The sequence below is a fragment of the Heptranchias perlo genome, chromosome 27, assembly GCF_035084215.1.
Source record: "Heptranchias perlo isolate sHepPer1 chromosome 27, sHepPer1.hap1, whole genome shotgun sequence".
Lineage (NCBI taxonomy): Eukaryota > Metazoa > Chordata > Chondrichthyes > Hexanchiformes > Hexanchidae > Heptranchias > Heptranchias perlo.
In genome coordinates this window covers 13,096,267-13,115,653 of record NC_090351.1, presented here as the reverse complement: position 1 = coordinate 13,115,653, position 19,387 = coordinate 13,096,267, and the positions used below count along the sequence as shown (strand labels likewise).

General features: G+C 43.2%; 1 protein-coding gene across 2 annotated transcripts in view; it reads right to left on the bottom strand.

The window, feature by feature from the left end:
• The window catches only part of LOC137344412 (signal peptide, CUB and EGF-like domain-containing protein 3), a 286,841-nt gene that overhangs the window by 68,811 nt on the left and 198,643 nt on the right, over positions 1-19,387 (bottom strand). For both annotated transcript variants that reach the window (XM_068007356.1, XM_068007358.1), the window contains one exon: positions 4,397-4,519. In XM_068007356.1, the coding sequence (XP_067863457.1) occupies positions 4,397-4,519 (123 nt within the window). The remainder of the gene's footprint in view (positions 1-4,396; positions 4,520-19,387) is intronic.

The following is a 19,387-nucleotide window of genomic DNA, read 5'->3' as shown; positions in this document are numbered from 1 at the left end:
AAACTTGTGGAATTAGTACTGAAGAAGGTTGCTGAAGCAGACTCTATAGATGCATTCAACTAAATGTGTTTCTGGTGAGAGAACAAATTGAGGGATAGGGTCAGAAGGGGCAGAGGGATAGGGTCAGAAGGGGCAGAGGGATAGGGTCAGAAGGGGCAGAGGGATAGGGTCAGAAGGGGTAGAGGGATAGGGTCAGAAGGGGCAGAGGGATAGGGTCAGAAGGGGCAGAGAGATAGGGTCAGAAGGGGCAGAGGGATAGGGTCAGAAGGGGTAGAGGGATAGGGTCAGAAGGGGTAGAGGGATAGGGTCAGAAGGGGTAGAGGGATAGGGTCAGAAGGGGTAGAGGGATAGGGTCAGAAGGGGTAGAGGGATAGGGTCAGAAGGGGTAGAGGGATAGGGTCAGAAGGGGTAGAGGGATAGGGTCAGAAGGTTAGAGGGACAAGGTCAGATGGGGTAGAGGGATAGGGTAAGAAGGGGTAGAGAGATAGGGTAAGAAGGCTCATTAGGCCTAATTGATTTCTCCCAAATATTTGTATGTTTTTAATATTTTTTAATACTTTTACCAAAATTGAGTTCTTCATCATCCTTCCTCAGGAGAGGATACAAGAGCCAGTGTTAAACCCAGACTGCACTCTCCCCTAACATTTATCTGGCCCGCTCCCGATTTCTTGTTTCTATGACTAACAGAAACATAGTTCTAAATCATTTAATGCATCAAGAGTGTGACTCCCTGATAATCTCTGGCCGGCCCTCACCAACATTGGCTTCTCCCCAAAAGGCTTTAACCACAGGGATATTGAAATGTGTATACGTGACTGTAGGCCTGTAGAGATTACAGCAGCGATGTGTTTGATGAGTACCATGATGCAACTACACTGTGATAAGATAACCTGTAAAGTTACTCTCTGCAGGCCAAGTCTCTGACCCCTTGTAACATTCCTTGGCACAGGAACAAAACGTTCCATCAGTTCAGTCAGCAGTAAACTTCCCTATATCAGACGTGGGCCATAGGAGCTGAACCCTGTACTCCCTCCCTAAACCCTTTTGTTTTGCTATGTGCCCGCTTTTAAAAATCTGATTTTTTTGATTGCCACAGGTAAACTATCCTAAATCCTCGGCCCACCTCTTCCTTATATGCTCTACCCCTCGGTCCATCTCTCTCCTAAATCCTCCATCCCTCGGTCCATCTCTCTCCTAAATCCTCCATCCCTCGGTCCATCTCTCTCCTAAATCCTCCATCCCTCGGTCCATCTCTCTCCTAAATCCTCTGCCCCTCGGTCCATCTCTCTCCTAAATCCTCCATCCCTCGGTCCATCTCTCTCCCAAATCCTCCATCCCTCGGTCCATCTCTCTCCTAAATCCTCTGCCCCTCGGTCCATCTCTCTTCTAAATCCTCCATCCCTCGGTCCATCTCTCTCCTAAATCCTCCATCCCTCGGTCCATCTCTCTCCTAAATCCTCCATCCCTCGGTCCATCTCTCTCCCAAATCCTCTATCCCTTTGTACATCTCGCTCCTAAATCCTCTAAAGGGCGATATTACTGCTTGGATCATTAAGCAAACATTCTCCTCGCTGGAAAAGAATTATATCCAGTTTCATCAATCTAGGAAGGGGGTCATGATAATCATTTGTGACCAGAACATCGATAATCCACGTGTAACAAAGTTCATTGCTGTCTATCTTGGAACTACAGACTTGTGTGATTTACCGGGTACCGTAGCATAATGGTTATGTTACTGGACTAATAATCCAGAGGCCCAGACTAACAATCTGGAGACATGAGATCAAATCCTACCACAGCAGCTGGGGAATTTAAATTCAGTTAATTAAATAAAATCTGGAATAAAAAGCTAATATCAGTAGTGATGACCATGAAAACTATTGGATTATCATAAAAACCCATCTGGTTCACTAATGTTCTTTAGGGAAGGAAACCTGCTATCTGTACCCGGTCTGGCCTATCTGCGACTCCAGACGGACAGTAATGTGGTTGATTCTTAACTGCCTTCTGAAATGGCCTAGCAATCTACCACCACCTTCTCAAGGGCAATTAGAGATGGGCAATAAATGCTGGCCTCGCCAGCGATGCCCACATACAATGAATTTTTAAAAAATCATCTAAATGTCTCACATGACATCATCACGTGATTTGAGAGTGGATATGGGGTGTGCGCAGGGAAAGATTGGCATCGGCAGGTTACCTAGGCCTTGTCCTAGGCATGAGGCTATGCTGGGAACCTTTGCATTCTGTGTATGCAGGCGAATAGATGCTGCAAGTACTTTGAGAGTGTTAGGGAAACACTGCAGGCAGGAGCTCTCTCACTCTCCAGATTTAATTATATTTGGATTTTAAAAGTCAAATTAAGATATCTATATTAATTATATATTAAATCATGATAATTTATTGAATCCTGAGAGAATTTTGGAGATCAACTAAATGCAGACTTGTAAAATAATAAAAACAGAAAATGCTGGTAATACACAGCAGGTCAGTCAGCATCTGTATAGAAAAAAAGTCATTCTGATGAAGGGTACACACCTGAAGTGTCATAACTTGCCTTTTCTCTATGCAGATGTTGACTGACCTGCTGTGTGTTTCGAACATTTTCTGTTTTTATTTCAGATTTCCAGCATTTGCAGTTTTTCTTTTTATTTCACTTGTAAATTTAGTTTTAAGTGCTCCAATTATGAGTAGCCGGTTCTCAGAAAGTGGGGTGATGGAGTGGATTAACATACTAGCATTTCACCTCTGAGAACTTGAGTTCAAATCCAGCCCAGGCTGATGAGGTGAATATCTCTTCCTTCCACTGGCTGCACAGATCATGCTTGATGAGCTTGGGCAGTGTTAATCCAACTCCTAATGTGTGTGAGCCCCCAGAACAAAGCAGCCCCCAATTTAGCAATCTCAGATCCACAATTTACCATTCAATGAGTTCCCAATGTATTTTGTTATTAACGGAAAATGTTAAGCAGAAAATAGACAATTCCCAAACTGGAAAGGAGGAAGCATTTGAGGATCGATCACCTCAGGAAGTTCTCACATTCCTCTTCAAAACTGGGGGGTGAAGAAGAATTGGCAGAGGGCTGGGATTAAGGCCTGGCTGCCATTTTTTTTGCTAGAGCTTCCACATGGTGCAGTGAGAATTTAAAAAAAGACTAAGGGAGAAAAACAGAAACTAGCTGACTGGAACCAAATGATAATGCAAGTCAGTGGAAATAAAGGATTGATTAAGGGCAATAGTAATGATTGCGAGTCTGAACCATTGCTTCTTTACAACAATGTGGTATCGGTGCTCAAAATGATTTCGTGGCCATGCTAGTCCAGGATCTCAAAATCTGTAAGTATATCCCTACAACAAAACCGATTGGCCGCTCACAGCCATACTGCTGCACTACCCAGGCTCTACCACCAGAGGACCCCAGTGACCTATGGAAATATTTGCTCACCCTCCGGTGGCAGGAAAGCGGTATTGCAGAGCTCCAACATTCTACCCTTGACTCATTCTCCACAGGTCCAAGTGACTTTACTCTCATGGATTGTGCAGGTCCTGACCCTCGGAGAAATACTGGACTTTCGGCCTATGGAATTTTCATCTCTTGAGGAATGTTATTTCTGGACTGTAGCACTGACATCTAGATTAAAGATTATTTCACAATTTAACCTTAAGGGGAAATATTTGCAGGGCGACAGGGAAAGGGCAAGGGAGTGGGACTAATTGGATAGCTCCTTCAAAGAGCCAGGACAGGCACAATGGGCCGAGTAGCCTCCTTCTGTGCTGTATCATTCTATGATTCTGGTAATTTCAATACATGGAAGTGGAGATCCTACACATTATAAATATCCCTGGTCAGACCTGTTTTGAAATGGATATCATATCCAACAAGAAAACAATTCTGATCCTAATCGGATGACACTGTAGTACTGTAACAAGTATATTCTCACACTCCACTGCCTGCCCTCCCTCACAAACAAAATCAACACTGCTGATGCGATTTGAGATATCTACACAAATGACTCATACACAAAACGAACATGTTCCGACCCAAACATTTTTATCCTTAAAGTCTGTCACAGAAAATTAATGGCCAAATCTAAAATCTAATCTTTCTGGTTTTAACACACAGCCGATGACACTGTTCAGCCATCAGATAATGATAATAACAGAAGCACCAAACACACCCCACCTAAGGGTTAGCTGATGAGTTACCACAACTGCAGCAGCTGCTTTGTCTTTCAATGTAGTGAAAACCATAATTTCTGAACTCACCTTGTTACTATGTGACTCATGAGAAGCAACGTCCCAGCTCAAGCAAATAAACTGAAAATTGTAAATAAAAGTGAGATTGCAGTGGCTGCACCACAAACTTAAAAAAATAACTTGGGAATGTTGACTCACCTTGACAAGTCCTTTCATTAGTCAGCAGTTTGTAGCCCTTCTTGCAGCTACACTCAAAGCTTCCAATGGTATTCCTGCAGACATGGTCACAGCCACCATTGTGCAGGCGACATTCATCAATATCTACAGAGAGGCAGAGAGAGAGAGGCAGAGAGAGAAAGGCATAGAGAGAGAGAGAGAGCAAGTGAGGCATAGAGAGAGGCAGTGGCATAGAAAGGCAGAGAGAGAGAGAGATAGAGAGGCAGAGAGATAGAGAGATAGAGAGGAATGGAGAGAGATAGAGGTATAGAGAGAGACATGAAAGTATAGAGAATGAGGCATAGAGAGAGGCATAGAGATAGGGAGACAGAGAGGCAAAGAGAGAAGGAGAGACATAGAGATAAGGAGAGAGAGGTGCAGAGAAAAAGAGAGAGACATGGAGACAGAGAGACGTAGAGACAGAGAGAAAGAGAGGGAGAGAAGAGAGAACAATTCCAGAGTGTTAGTACCAGCTTCAAGACAATTCGGTGAACATTCAAAGTACATAAAAATGTTACTGAAGAGACATGGGTGCCTGTTCTTCCACTGGCCCTGATCATAATCTCTCATTCCTGGACAGGATACAAGAAAAATCTTGCTGTCTAACAAACAACTCTTCTCTCACCTCTCGTCTCTCCTTTTTCCCAATCTTTCTTATTTTTCTCCATGTTATTGGTACTACTGTGGTCACTAGTCCTCTAAATTTTCGTCTGTAGGCTCTAAATACAACTTTCATTACATCCTTCCTCTTCCCTGATTCTCACTCTGTTGTAATCAAGACTCAGTGTGCCATCTGTCATTCTAAATAATTCTTCCTAGAACCTCAAAACCTGTAGTACTCAAAGTCTTCCCTTCTTCTTAAAAATCAATTTGCTTTTGATTACCTATCCTCTACTTCCCGATTTATCCAATCTTCTCTCGTTCTCTTTCCAACTTTGATGGTCCACTGCACTATTGGGCCTTGGCCCCTTTCCCTGGGTTTCTTCATAAAAACGAAATGTTAGAAACTCTCCCAACTCATTCCTTCCACACTGATTTATTACAATATACTTTTGCCTTGGGTGACAGCTTCACAATATTACAATGATTTCTAGCTTGAATATTGCAACACAATGTTGGTTCGGAGTCAAAAACACATCACATCACTTTTGTGTTTAATTACTGTAAAGGGATTGAGAGGACTGGAATCCGGGATATCTAAGGCACAGATTCTAGCTTTTTAACCTTCAGATGCAGCTACTCATTATACCCTTGGGCAAAATTATAAAAAGTGATTGAGCAAAGAGCCACCACATGTAAGGATATAAAAGAAAAGATTTACTCCAGTCTCTACATGAGCTACATCTTTAATACATCAGGATATAAGGTAGTTTTTTCAGGTTATGAGGTATCTACCGCCACTCTAGTTAAAGTAGTTACTGAGTTCCTATAATACCCAAAGCATTTACAACACACCCTCTGTCACCTCTGCTACTGTTGGGTTAATAATTTACCACTACATCCCTTATTTAAAGTTTATATTTTCATACTTTTATTGAAATTTATTGACATTCAGTGGTACAGAATTTTCAGATGGGACAGAAAGGGAGATGGCATAGCCATATACATCGGGGACAAATGGGAAATAAATTAAATTGATCCTATGGAAGGGGTAAGCCACAGAAAGAATTACTCTAGTTAGAAATCTCTAATGTGAATAAATCCATGCTAACACTAGGGGTATGATACAGACCATCAGGTCAACAAAAGAAGGCTTCAAAATGAAGAGATAATAAGGGTGTGTGAGAACAGGAAAATTATGTTAATGGTAGACTTCAACCAATTATAAATTATGAAAATCCAAGTGATTTAGATTTTGATTTGGTAATGACTGCTTCATGATTCAGTGCATAGGGGAAGCCATAGGAGGCAGTGCTCATCTTGACCTGGTATTCGTAAATGACCTTGACAACTTACAGGAAATGGAAGCCATATCTCCTCTGGGGGGACAGCGACCACAGAACAAACAAGTTTAGCATGTTCAAGGACACAATAATATCAAAAACCAGAAGCCTGGTTTATAACTTTAAAATGGCGAAATTCAAAGAGATGACAGAATTTAAAAAAAATTATTCATTCATGGGATATGGGCGTCACTGGCAAGGCCAGCATTTATTGCCCATCCCTAATTGCCCTTGAGAAGATGGTGGTGAGCCGCCTTCTTGAACCGCTGCAGTCCGTGTGGTGAAGGTTCTCCCACAGTGCTGTTAGGAAGGGAGTTCCAGGATTTTGACCCAGCGATGATGAAGGAATGGCGATATATTTCCAAGTCAGGATGGTGTGTGACTAGGAGGGGAACGTGCAGGTGGTGTTGTTCCCGTGTGCCTGCTGCCCTTGTCCATCTAGGTGGTAGAGGTCATGGGTTTGGGAGGTGCTGTCGAAGAAGTCTTGGCGAGTTGCTGCAGTGCATCCTATAGATGGTACACACGGCAGCCACGGTGCGCCGGTGGTGAAGGGGGTGAATGTTTAGGATGGTGGATGGGGTGCCAATCAAGCAGGCTGCTTTGTCCTGGATGGTGTCGAGCTTCTTGAGTGTTGTTGGAGCTGCACTCATCCAGGCAAGTGGAGAGTATTCCATCACACTCCTCACTTGTGCCTTGTAGATGGTGGAAAGGCTTTGGGAGTCAGGAGGTGAGCACTCGCCACAGAATACCCAGCCTCTGACCGGCTATTGTAGCTGTAGTATTTATATGGCTGGTCCAGTTAAGTTTCTGGTCAATGGCGACCCCCAGAATGTTGATGGTAGGGGATTCGGTGATGGTAATGCCGTTGAATGTCAAGGGGAGATGGTTAGACTCTTTCTTGTTAGAGATGGTCATTGCCTGGCACTTGTCTGGTGTGAATGTTACTTGCCACTTATCAGCCCAAGCCTGGTTGTTGTCCAGGTCTTGCTGCATGCGGGCACGGACTGCTTCATTATCTGAGGGGTTGTGAATGGAACTGAACACTGTGCAATCATCAGCGAACATCCCCATTTCTGACCTTATGACTGGAGGGAAGGTCATTGATGAAGTAGCTGAAGATGGTTGGGCCTAGGACACTGCCCTGAGGAACTCCTGCAGCAACGTCCTGGGGCTGAGATGATTGGCCTCCAACAACCACTACCATCTTCCTTTGTGCTAGGTATGACTCCAGGAACTGGAGGGTTTTCCCCCTGATTCCCATTGACTTCAATTTTACTAGGGCTCCTTGGTGCCACACTCAGTCAAATGCTGCCTTGATGTCAAGGACAGTCACTCTCACCTCACCTCTGGAATTCAGCTCCTTTGTCCATGTTTGGACCAACGCTGTAATGAGGTCTGGAGCCGAGTGGTCCTGGCGGAACCCAAACTGAGCATCGGTGAGGAGGTTATTGGTGAGTAAGTGCCGCTTGATAGCACTGTCGATGACACCTTCGATCACTTTGCTGATGATTGAGAGTAGACTGATGGGGCGGTAATTGGCCGGATTGGATTTGTCCTGCTTTTTGTGGACAGGGCATACCTGGGCAATTTTTCATATTGTCGGGTAGATGCCAGTGTTGTAGCTGTATTGGAACAGTTTAGCTAGAGGCGCGGCTAGTTCTGTAGCATAAGTCTTCAGCACTACAGCTGGGATGTTGTCGGGGCCCATAGCCTTTGCTGTATCCAGTGCACTCAGCCGTTTTTTGATATCATGTGGAGTGAATCGAATTGGCTGAAGAGTGGCTTCTGTGATGGTGGGAATATCGGGAGGAGGCCGAGATGGTTCATCCACTTGGCACTTCTGGCTGAAGATGGTTGCAAACGCTTCAGCCTTGTCTTTTGCACTCACGTGCTAGACTCTGCCATCATTGAGGATGGGGATGTTTACAGAGCCTCCTCCTCTTCATAACACCTGATGTTGTGCAGTACCTTTTTTATTTGTTTTAATTCACCTGTAAACCAATCTGGCTCATTAAAAAGCCTCCTCCTTCTGTTAGCTGTTAAATTGTCCACCACCAAAATTAAAACAAATGGAATAGAAGCGTTTGTTCATCTCATCAACATTTCAGTCGAAGAGAAATCAAACACCTGTAAAATAATGTAAATACACCTGACCCAAAATGGATTGAAGAGGAAAAATAACCTCTACAAATTTGCTGGGAGAATAGGGGAAGAGGCTCATGTCAAAAAGGTACTAAGAGAGACCTAAAGAAAAGGTTAGCTGCAGAGGTAAAATATAACAGTTAAAACATTCTGCAACAGCAAGAGGGCACAGAAACAGGCCAATTTACCCAACAAGTCCATGCCAGTATTTATGCTCCACACGAGCCTCCTCCCACCCCCCTTAATCTAACCCTAACAATATACCCTTCTATTCCTTTCTCCCTCATGTACTTAGCTAGCTTCCCCTTAAATTCATCTATGCTATTCGCCTCAACCACTCCACACAAGTTGCACATTCTCGCCACTCTCTGAGTAAAGAAGTTTCTCCTGAATTCCTTATTAGATTTTTTTAGTGACTATCTTATATTTATGGCCCCTAGTTTTGGATTCTCCCACAAGTGGAAACATCTTCTCTACTTCTACCCTATCGAACCCCTTCATAATTTTCAAGACCTCTGTCGGGTCACCTCTCAGTCTTCTCTTTCCCCAGCCTATTCAGTCTTTCCTGATCGCTGTACCCTCTCAGTTCTGGTATCATCTTTGTTATTCTTTTCTGCACTTCCTCCAGTGTTTCTATATCCTTTTTTTGTAAAATGGTGACCAAAAGATGCAAATGGACCTGAACCTGAGGATAAGCACAAGATAATAAATATTCTGAATAATTACTACCTCAAAGCAAGACATCAACAACATGCCCTCCCTCCGAAAAAGAGCATCAAGGCATAATTCAAGACTTTGATATAAAGGAGATTGAAGTATGAGACATGCTGGGTTGGATTAAAATAGATAAATCCCTGGGGTTTGATGGTCTTTATCCCAGAGTGTTGGGAGAGATGAACAAAGAGATTTGCGAGGCACTGACAATCATTATGAGGGAGTCAATGGGACTCTGGGCAAAGAGGAGGTGAAAATCCTGGAATAATTAGATTAATAATTAGATGCAGCAGTGGGCTGTGTCTGGATGGATGTATTAAGACAGGTCAAATGGTGTTCCTCATCTGTAAGTATCTTGTGATCTCTTACAGTCTCTCTTCTACCATGTCATGTCACACAGTAATTGCTGGGCTGAAATGAATTAGTCACCGGTTTGGTCAATAAGGGAGCTAGAAGCTGTCCTCCTCTTCATTGCCCTCCCAGAATTTATATTGGTAAGTCAAGTGTGGCAAGAATCTTCTTTGATCATACAGAGATTTTTTTTTGGGAGGAGTTAGAGAACTGTTTAGTACCATTTACTCCATAGGGAAAGTGATCGCTACGCTGCTTCTGACTGTTGTCATTGTAGAGCAGAAAATTTGGGATGAGGTGATGGAAAAACCATAGAGATTCAACTTGTGTAGTGGCTGAGAAACCTCAGGGTCCAACCTTGAATACAGGTCCCTATACTGACCTCACTGCTTTTAACAGAAGCATTTATAAATACAATGGCTGCGTGTGGGGTTGTGGGGTTGTGGGGGGGGGAGGGCGGGGTGCCATTTGTCAGGTTCTGGATTATATTTATGTGATCAGCTGGTGAAATGGCCCCTGTTACAGATCAGCGACCGATGGCCCCTGGTAGAAGGCGGCAACCGGTGGCCCCCGTGACAGGGCGGCAACCAGAGTATTTTTTGTTCAAATGTATGGACAGTTTTGGCTTTTTGCTGGTGACAGACTGACAGGAGTCAAAAGCTTCCCAAACACTTTTGGGCTGCAACTGACTTTGAAAGGTCTCACAGACTTTTTTTAAAAAAAAAACTTCTTCAGGACACCGCCGCATCAATAATTATTATCTTCAAATGGCAATGAAGAGAGATTTCAAACATTTAATAATCTTGCAAATCTTACGAAGGGATACTCACTTCCACACAGCAGTGCGTTGCTGTGTTGTGTACAACCGGCAGTCGCTGAGTGATTGATGCACTTGTTAATGATGGAGCTACGAGTTCTGAAACACCCTAAAGACTGCATTTATTGGTTGTTTGTATTTCACTTGGCGAAGGATAATGGGCTGCACGAGGGGACTGGATAACCCGAGTTTCACGCAGCATTTAATGTGGCAGTATCTCCTTTTGTACGTATACAAAAGACAGATTTTATAACTATTGAAAACTGTATCTAGAAAATGTCCACCTGCAATACTTTAACCATGTTTCGATAGAGTGATAATTTATGGCTTTTACAATTGATAACCATTCTTCCCTTGCACCTTCCATATTTGTTTAACCCGTACACCAAAATAAACCATATTCAAACTGTGCCCCAATTACTATTGACTCATACATGGTACGTTTGTTTATATGCTTCCAATTGTATGTAGGCAATAAACACACTGAAGTTGCTCTGTCAGACAGCACAATACAGGTTAACATGGATCCACATCACAAGGATATAGAAAGAAAAGTCAATATTACAATGCAAAACTAGTGTGAGCTGCTGATTCAGTGAGTCTGCACAATGTCCTTTCAGCTCTGGGATTTTGAGTACGACCCAGACTGGTGGACAACTAACAAACTGCAATACTCAAAGTTGGATAGTGGCAGCCTTGACATTTATGCAAGAAGGTAAGTGTCAACTTGGCTCAGTGGTAGCACTATTTTCAAGGACCAAAAGTTAATGTTTCAAGCCTCACTCCAGGACTTGAGCACAAAATCTAGGCTGACATGTCAGAGCTGTTAGAGGTGCTGTCTCCCAAAAGAGATGTTAAACTAAGGCCTTTTCTGCCCTCTCAAGTGGATGTAAAAGATCCCATGGCACGATTCAAAGAGTTGGGGAGTTCTCCCGGTGTCCTGCCCAATATTCATCCCTCAACCAACACAATCAAAACAGATTATCTGGTCATTATCTCACAGCTGTTTGTGGGGCCTTACTGTGCACAAATTGCTTACCATATTTGGCTACAAAACAACAGCGACTGCACTTCAAAAGTAATTAATTGGCTGCAAATCGCTTTGGGACATCCTTGAAACATGAAAGGCATGGGAACAACACCATCTGCACGTTCCCCTCCAAGTCACACACCATCCCGACTTGGAAATATATCGCTGTTCCTTCATCGTCGCTGGGTCAAAATCCTGGAACTCCCTACCTAACAGCACTGTGGGAGAACCGTCACCACACGGACAGCAGTGGTTCAAGAAGGCGGCTCACCACCACCTTCTCAAGAGCAATTAGGGATGGGCAATAAATGCTGGCCTCGCCAGCAACGCCCACATCCCATGAACGAATAAAAAAAAACTACACAAATGCAAGAGTTTCTTCTTTTTCTCTCCTGACAGCTGCGTAATGTCTCGCTCCTCCAGAATTAAGGAGTAGTAGTTTCCCCAAGTTAGTTAGTTTGTATGATCCTGCTAGAGACAGACAACTTAGAGTGTACCATCTGCTTGGACACTACTGGCAAATATAAGTGTCGGATCAGGGACCACGTTGCAGCCTGAACAACTTGTACTTTGGCATCAAAGTGGACACTGGCAAATCAAAATGGCAGCTGTGGAACCAGTGGAAAAATAACTTCAACATTTGCTCTGGGATGCAAACCGATCCTTTCCCAGCGCTGGGAGAAATTCACAGCTGAACTCTTGTGCCAATGAAGTGAGAGAGATCTTGTACACGCTCATACAGGGTAGAGTTATCTGCGTGAAGCAGCATCAAAGACTGTCGGAGGATAGATAGTCATCGGTGTCACGCTTGAGTAGTGTTAAATCATATCTTGGGAGTTACCTTATTTTTAAACAGAGTCTATTTTATTGAGTTTGTAAACACAGCTCCTTCTACTGATGCAGTAAAATGTGATTGCTACAAGTAACAGGAGTGAAAGGAAACTTTTCAAGGAGTCTTTTTTGAAAACTGTATACAAGCTCTCTGAAAATATATTTTTTAATTTATTTTTCTTTCTCTGTCTTTCTCCCCCCACCCCCCATGAGTTCCTGTCAGCTGGGTGGTTGAGGCAGTCTGGGCTGCGGCCATCTCCATACCCTGCTGGCAGGGTTGCTGTGTAACAGGCTGACAGGAGGCAGAAAGTTTACATCCAGCTTTTCCTCCTCCCCCACCTGATCCGCTCTGCCGGGCTGATTCTCCACGCTATGGTGCTCCATCCTACGGACCCTGCTAAGGACCAACAAAATTCTTCCAAAATGTGACAGGCAGTCCTGAGATAATCTGATGTTGCATCCTTGCCGAAAGAGTCTTCACTTAAAAAGGACAATTTACAACTGCATACTTCCACACACTGGACTTCATTTTGAATGGGTAACTTGCATTGGTTTGGTCCAAAAATAGTCACCCTTTTGCACTGGAGTTGAAACCTTGTATACAAGATCACATGTGCCGTGGTGTTTTGAAACATTTAATATTATTATTGAAATGTATATATAAAATGGCACTTCTACACCCGAGATACCCAAAGTGTCAGGGAGGGAGGGCATTCCAAACACAGGTAAATCCAGGCCCATTTCTCAGGTCCCTTACCTATTGCGCTGAGAAATTTTTCCTCCAAAATGCTAGTTCCAAGTATGTTATCCCATCGAGGAAATGATTCCTTTCCCCGATGAGCTTTGGTGACACAACGTAACGATTAGCACTGGCAAAAAGTCAAACGCCTATTATTGGCATCAGGTCTAGCATAGGAACAGGAGGAGGCCATTCAGCGTCTCGAGCATGTTCCGCCATTCAATTAGATCATGGCTGATCTGTACCTTGACTCCATTTACCCGCCTTAGCTCCATATCCCTCGATACTCTTACCTAACAAAAATCTATCGATCTCAGTCTTGAAAGCTCCAACTGTCCCAGCATCCACAACATTTTTGGGGAGAGATTTCTACTACCCTTTGTGTAAGAAAGTGCCTCCTGATTTCCCTCCTACATGGCCTGGCTCTCATTTTAAGATTATGTCCTCACGTTCTTGATTCCCCCATCAGAGGTAATAGTTTCTCTGTACCTATCCTATCAAATCTCCTTAACATTTTAAAAACCTCCATCAGATCAGCCCTCAATCTTCTATACTCAAGGGAATAGAAGCCAAGTCTATGCAACCTATCCTCATAATTTAACCCTCTAAGCTCTGGTATAATTCTTGGACTGCACACCCTCCAAGGCCAATATATCCTTCCTGAGGTTCGGAGTCCAAAACTGAATGTGGTACTCCAGATGGGGTCTGACCAAGGCTCTACACAACTGAAGCATAACTTCCTCCCCTTTGAAATAAAGATCAACATTTCATTTATCTTTTTTGATTGCTTTTTGTACCTGCCTACTAGCTTTAAATGATTTCTGTACTTGGACTCCCAAATCTCTTTGCTCCTCTACAGTTCCTAACATAGGAACATTTGAACATAGGAACATGAGTAGGCCATTCAGCCCCTCGAGCCTGCTCCGCCATTTGATAAGATCATGGCTGATCTGTGATCTAACTCCATATACCTGCCTTTGGCCCATATCCCTTAATACCTTTGGTTGCCAAAAAGCTATCCATCTCAGATTTAAATTTAGCAATTGAGCTAGTATCAATTGCCGTTTGTGGAAGAGAGTTCCAAACTTCTACCACCCTTTGTGTGTAGAAATGTTTTCTAATCTCACTCCTAGAATCCCCAACCAGTGGAAATAGTTTCTCCATAGGAATATAGGAACAGGAGTAGGCCATTCAGCCCCTCGAGCCCGCTCACACCATTTAGAAAATATTCCAATTTATCTTTCTTAGATCCAAAGTGGATGACCTCACACTTGCCCACATTAAACTCCATCTGCCATAGTTTTGCCTGCTCACTTAATCTGTCCATGTCCCTTTGCAACATCCTACTCCCATCAGCACTGTTTACTATCCTTCCTAATTTGATGTCATTTGCAAACTTGGATATACAACTCTCTATTCCTTCATCCAAGTAATTAATAAATATGGTGTCGAGTTGAAGCCCCAGACCAGGTCACCACTTGTCACATCCAATGCCACAAAGAAGATTAAAAGGAGGTGCATATCTCACTCAGTGACGTGCGCATGCACGCAGGAGTCGGAGACAGGGGACGGTGAGGTCAGGGCAGGATCAGGAATGAGAGCCCTGGGAAATGATAAAAATTGTAAGAACGAGGGAGAAGACAAGTCTTTGGCCCAAGGATGAAAGTTCTTCTACATGTTGGGAGAGAGAAGTGGTACGTTTTGTAGTTTGCTTTGAGGAGGGTTGAATTGGTTTTTTTAAAGTTGTATTAGGGAGTACATAATTGGGGTGGGCGAGAAATCAATCTGGCTGCTGAAAAGATTTGTGAGAGATGTGCTCAGAGAAAGAAATGTAAATGTTTTTTGATTGGTTTCTGGGAAATTTCAGTTAATCAGTAAAGTGTAACAGATTTATTTTGATCCGTGGACACATTTAAAGTTTGACCCGCACTATACGCAAAAATACATGGAAGATACATTATCTTATCACAGCAGGAACCAGGATGGGTTTCCCCCACCCCCACCCCAGGCCTTGAGCACTGAGGTAATTCTAGACCACCACTGCTGCCCTGGCTGAACTCAGCAAAGACCAGGGACTGAACCTTCCTGGTCTGTATGGCTCAATGCCACACAAATGAATGTCATTATGCACTGAAAGAAACAGAAAGACTTGCATTTATATAGCACCTTTCAAGACCTCAGGGCATTCCAAAGTGCTTTACAGCCAATGAAGTACTTTTGAAGTGTAGTCACTGCTGCAATGTAGGAAATGCGGCAGCCAATTTGTGCACAGCAAGCTCCCACAAACAACAATGTGATAATGACCAGATAACCTGTCTTAGTGATGATGGTTGTGGGATAAATATTGGCCAGGACACCAGGGAGAATTCCCCTGCTCTTCTGCGAATAGTGCCGTGGAATCTTTTACGTCCACCTGAGAGGGCTGTGGAGGGGGCTGAATACTGGATGATAGGAAGTAGAGAAACCAAATCTGGTACCCAATAACAGTGAACAAGTAAATAGTTAATGATGTAAAACATTTACTGAAGTCTTCTCAAGCATTTGTAAACAAATAGAAGAATGTCAGTCAGTCAGAAAATGTATACAAGCCTTCGGAAATCCTGAAAATTTTACAGACAATTTAAAATTTACAAACAAGTTGGGGAAAACTTTACCTACAACTATTTTAACCCTTGTTTTCTCTATCTCTGACCTGACACTGATCTCTCAGCCTCTTTCTTGGCCTAAAAACTTAGGTCTGCATTAATAATGATGATGGATTCTAGTTTTTTTTTAAATTTGTTCATGGGACGTGGGCATCGCTGGCGACGCCAGCATTTATTGCCCTTGAGAAGGTGGTGGTGAGCCGCCTTCTAGAATGAACCTTTCACAGGTTCTGTACCTGTGTTCATTCACTTGCACTATTGCTTTACTTTAAATTGTTTCAATGCACTGGAATCATTGTTATTAATACAAATGCATTAGTCTACTAGAAAGTAAAAAGAGGAACACTAAGAAAAATAAAATTGTTTTACAACTATTACAGTGCCTGCTGTGCTGTGGTGTTCCAAGCAGGCTGTTTTGGGAACTCAACATGTTCAGAACTCCCTAAAAAGCTGATAATACCCCTTTAATACAAGAGTTTTAAGAACAGCACTGCACAAAGAGTCGGGGTTTCAGGGTGTTCCCACACTTTCCTATGGCTCGTGGGACTGAATCCAGCTGAAGCTGAGGGAATGAAATGCTCCTCTCTCTCTCTGTCTCTCTACTGGTTGTAAACAATTTTACAACACCAAGTTATAGTCCAGCAATTTTATTTTAAATTCACAAGCTTTCGGAGACTTCCTCCTTCCTCAGGTAAATGTTTCAGGACCTCCTTGAAGCCTACGCATTTATACATATAGAACAATACATGGTGTTTACAGACTGCCCCTGCAACTGCCCGTTGCCAAGGCAATCACCGTGTTCAGACAGAGAGGTGTCACCTGCAGAACCCCCGAATACACATTCAACAAAAAAACAAACAGGGAAAAAAAAACAGAGAAAAAAAACAGAGAGAGGCAGAAACATCCGGAAGGCAGAGAGAGCCAGCAAATGACCCATTATATTAAAAACAGATAACATTTGTTCGCTGGTGGGGTAACGTGTAGCGTGACATGAACCCAAGATCCCGGTTGAGGCCGTCCTCATGGGTGCGGAACTTGGCTATCAATTTCTGCTCGACGATTTTAAACGCAAAATCGTCGAGCAGAAATTGATAGCCAAGTTCCGCACCCATGAGGACGGCCTCAACCGGGATCTTGGGTTCATGTCACGCTACACGTTACCCCACCAGCGAACAAATGTTATCTGTTTTTAATATAATGGGTCATTTGCTGGCTCTCTCTGCCTTCCGGATGTTTCTGCCTCTCTCTGTTTTTTTTCTCTGTTTTTTTTTCCCTGTTTGTTTTTTTGTTGAATGTGTATTCGGGGGTTCTGCAGGTGACACCTCTCTGTCTGAACACGGTGATTGCCTTGGCAACGGGCAGTTGCAGGGGCAGTCTGTAAACACCATGTATTGTTCTATATGTATAAATGCGTAGGCTTCAAGGAGGTCCTGAAACATTTACCTGAGGAAGGAGGAAGTCTCCGAAAGCTTGTGAATTTAAAATAAAATTGCTGGACTATAACTTGGTGTTGTAAAATTGTTTACAATTGTCAACCCCAGTCCATCACCGGCATCTCCACATCATCTCTACTGGTTGTGAAGGTTCTATGTGAGATGAGTATGGACATCCCAGCTCAGTTCCCCTTGGGGATGGGCCCTTCACATAAAACAGATCCTAAAACTGCACTCAATTTGTGTTAACATAACCTCTCTAAGTTTGAGGCTAAGGCACAATGTCAAAGTAGATCAGGGAGTTTTACTCTCATAAAAATTCACAAAAAAACAAAAAAAAGCACTAATCAAAAATGGTACCTTGATCTAGTGCTATAAAATCAGGCCATTCTATACATTAAGGCAGTCATTTGTTGGCAATTTTACTTGTGATCAACTCTATTTCCCAAATCACTTTGTTTCCCGTTGCAGTTGAAACTAGCCTCTTCCATATTGTAGTATCAACCACATTCTATTTGCTGTGAAGATGCAATTTTATTATGTCCGTTACTAAAACTCATCCCAATTCAGACGGAAAGATTCATAAACCAGAGACTCCAATTTTCAACCATCTGCTTGGAAGGCTCACACTGTAAGCATCAGCCAAGCCTCTGTACAAAGCGAGAATCCGACAGCCCTCTTACACTGCAAGCTTCAGAGAGGTGCGGGTCAGCAGCACTCTATACATGGGCAATGTGCGCTTAAATACATGCACGGAGCTCCACACAGGACACTGGTTACTTTTTAAAGCTACTGATCAGCTGGTGGTCCCGCAGGCTGTTTAGGAACATTACTGAGCTAGTGTGAGCACCTAGCAGCTTGCAGCCTCCCCTCAAAATGGTCACACAATACTTCCCCTCGAGTCAGGTACTTGAAACCACATTTATGCAACCTGCTTTTATATAGCACCTTTAACACAGTAAAAGTCCCAAATTGCTTCACAGTAGTGAATATGATCACCAAGGGTAATTGGAGAAGTAGCAGGGGAGGTGACTGAAGGCATGGTTGAAGAGGTAGGTTTTCAGAAGGCTTCTGAAGGAGGGGGGGAATGACATAGCAAGGTGGAGGCATTTAGGGATTGAGTGCCAGAGTATTGGGCCCAGACAGTTGAAGGCTCTGCCACTGGGGATGGCAAGGGAGGGGAGGTGCCAGAGGAGGCCAGTGTCAGTACAGTGGAGGATGTGTGCTGGACAGAGGCAAGGTCAGGTGAAGCTGTTGGGAGGATTTTTAAACAAGGACGAGCATTCTGAATTCATTGCATTGGGAGGACAGGGGGAAAATGGAGGACGGTGAGGACAAGAATGAAAATTGAGCTGAAATAGCCAAGCAGGATTTAATATGGGGTAGGATACAGACAATGGCGTTTTGGACAGGTTGGAGTTGGAGCAAGGAATGGAGTTCGGGGTCCAGGATGCAGAGTTTTTGGCAGCAGATGAACTGGATGGCTTTGGTTTGGTCAGTTTTGGAGGAACGACAAGCAGTCAGGCAACAGAGTGATAGTCATGGAGTCAATGAAGGTAACAGAGAGGTAGAGCTGAGTATCATTGGAACACAGATGATGTCACCAAGGGGCAGGACGTGGATGAGAAATACCGTGAAATAGATGTGAAAACTGTGTCAGATCAGTGCAGAAATGACAATGTAACTGGCCCATTCAAATCAGAATATTTACCTCCTCTAAGAATTCCTACATCTAATTCTAAACTAATGAAGTCATGAAACACATCTGTCAATCACAGTCAAGCACGAGTGCTTAACCTTTAAGTTAATTAGTCTTCAATTTACATAATTCATGCTTGTACCCCAGGGGTCGTACAGCCTTGATTACTGCATTATGTAGGTATTTCAGCTGCCTATTAAGCCTTATTATTTCATCTGGATGGTTTTAGTTTACAGCTATGATGGCCTCATTCTATTTACTAAGCTTGGAGGAAGATTATTCTGGCCTTTGTATAGCAGCATTGTAAACATGTTCTTTTGAATGAATTTACAATATTGCTACACATAGTGACCAGGGCAATCTGCCCCCTGATATACTGTCTTACGAGTCACTTATCAAATGAGAACGTATCTGTAACTGCCAGTAGAGAACCTCTTTTAGGTTCAGACTGAAAGAGAGGTTCTCTGCTGACAAGTTAAACTAAATGTTTATTTGTACTGTATTTTGGTCCTGTTTTCCTGTATAAATGAACTAAGAAAAAGGGAACCGTTTCTCTGGGTTTCTTGGCACATTCATTGTTGTGTCTCTGCTTTAAAGATACTAATGTAAGTTTGACATTTATGTTACTT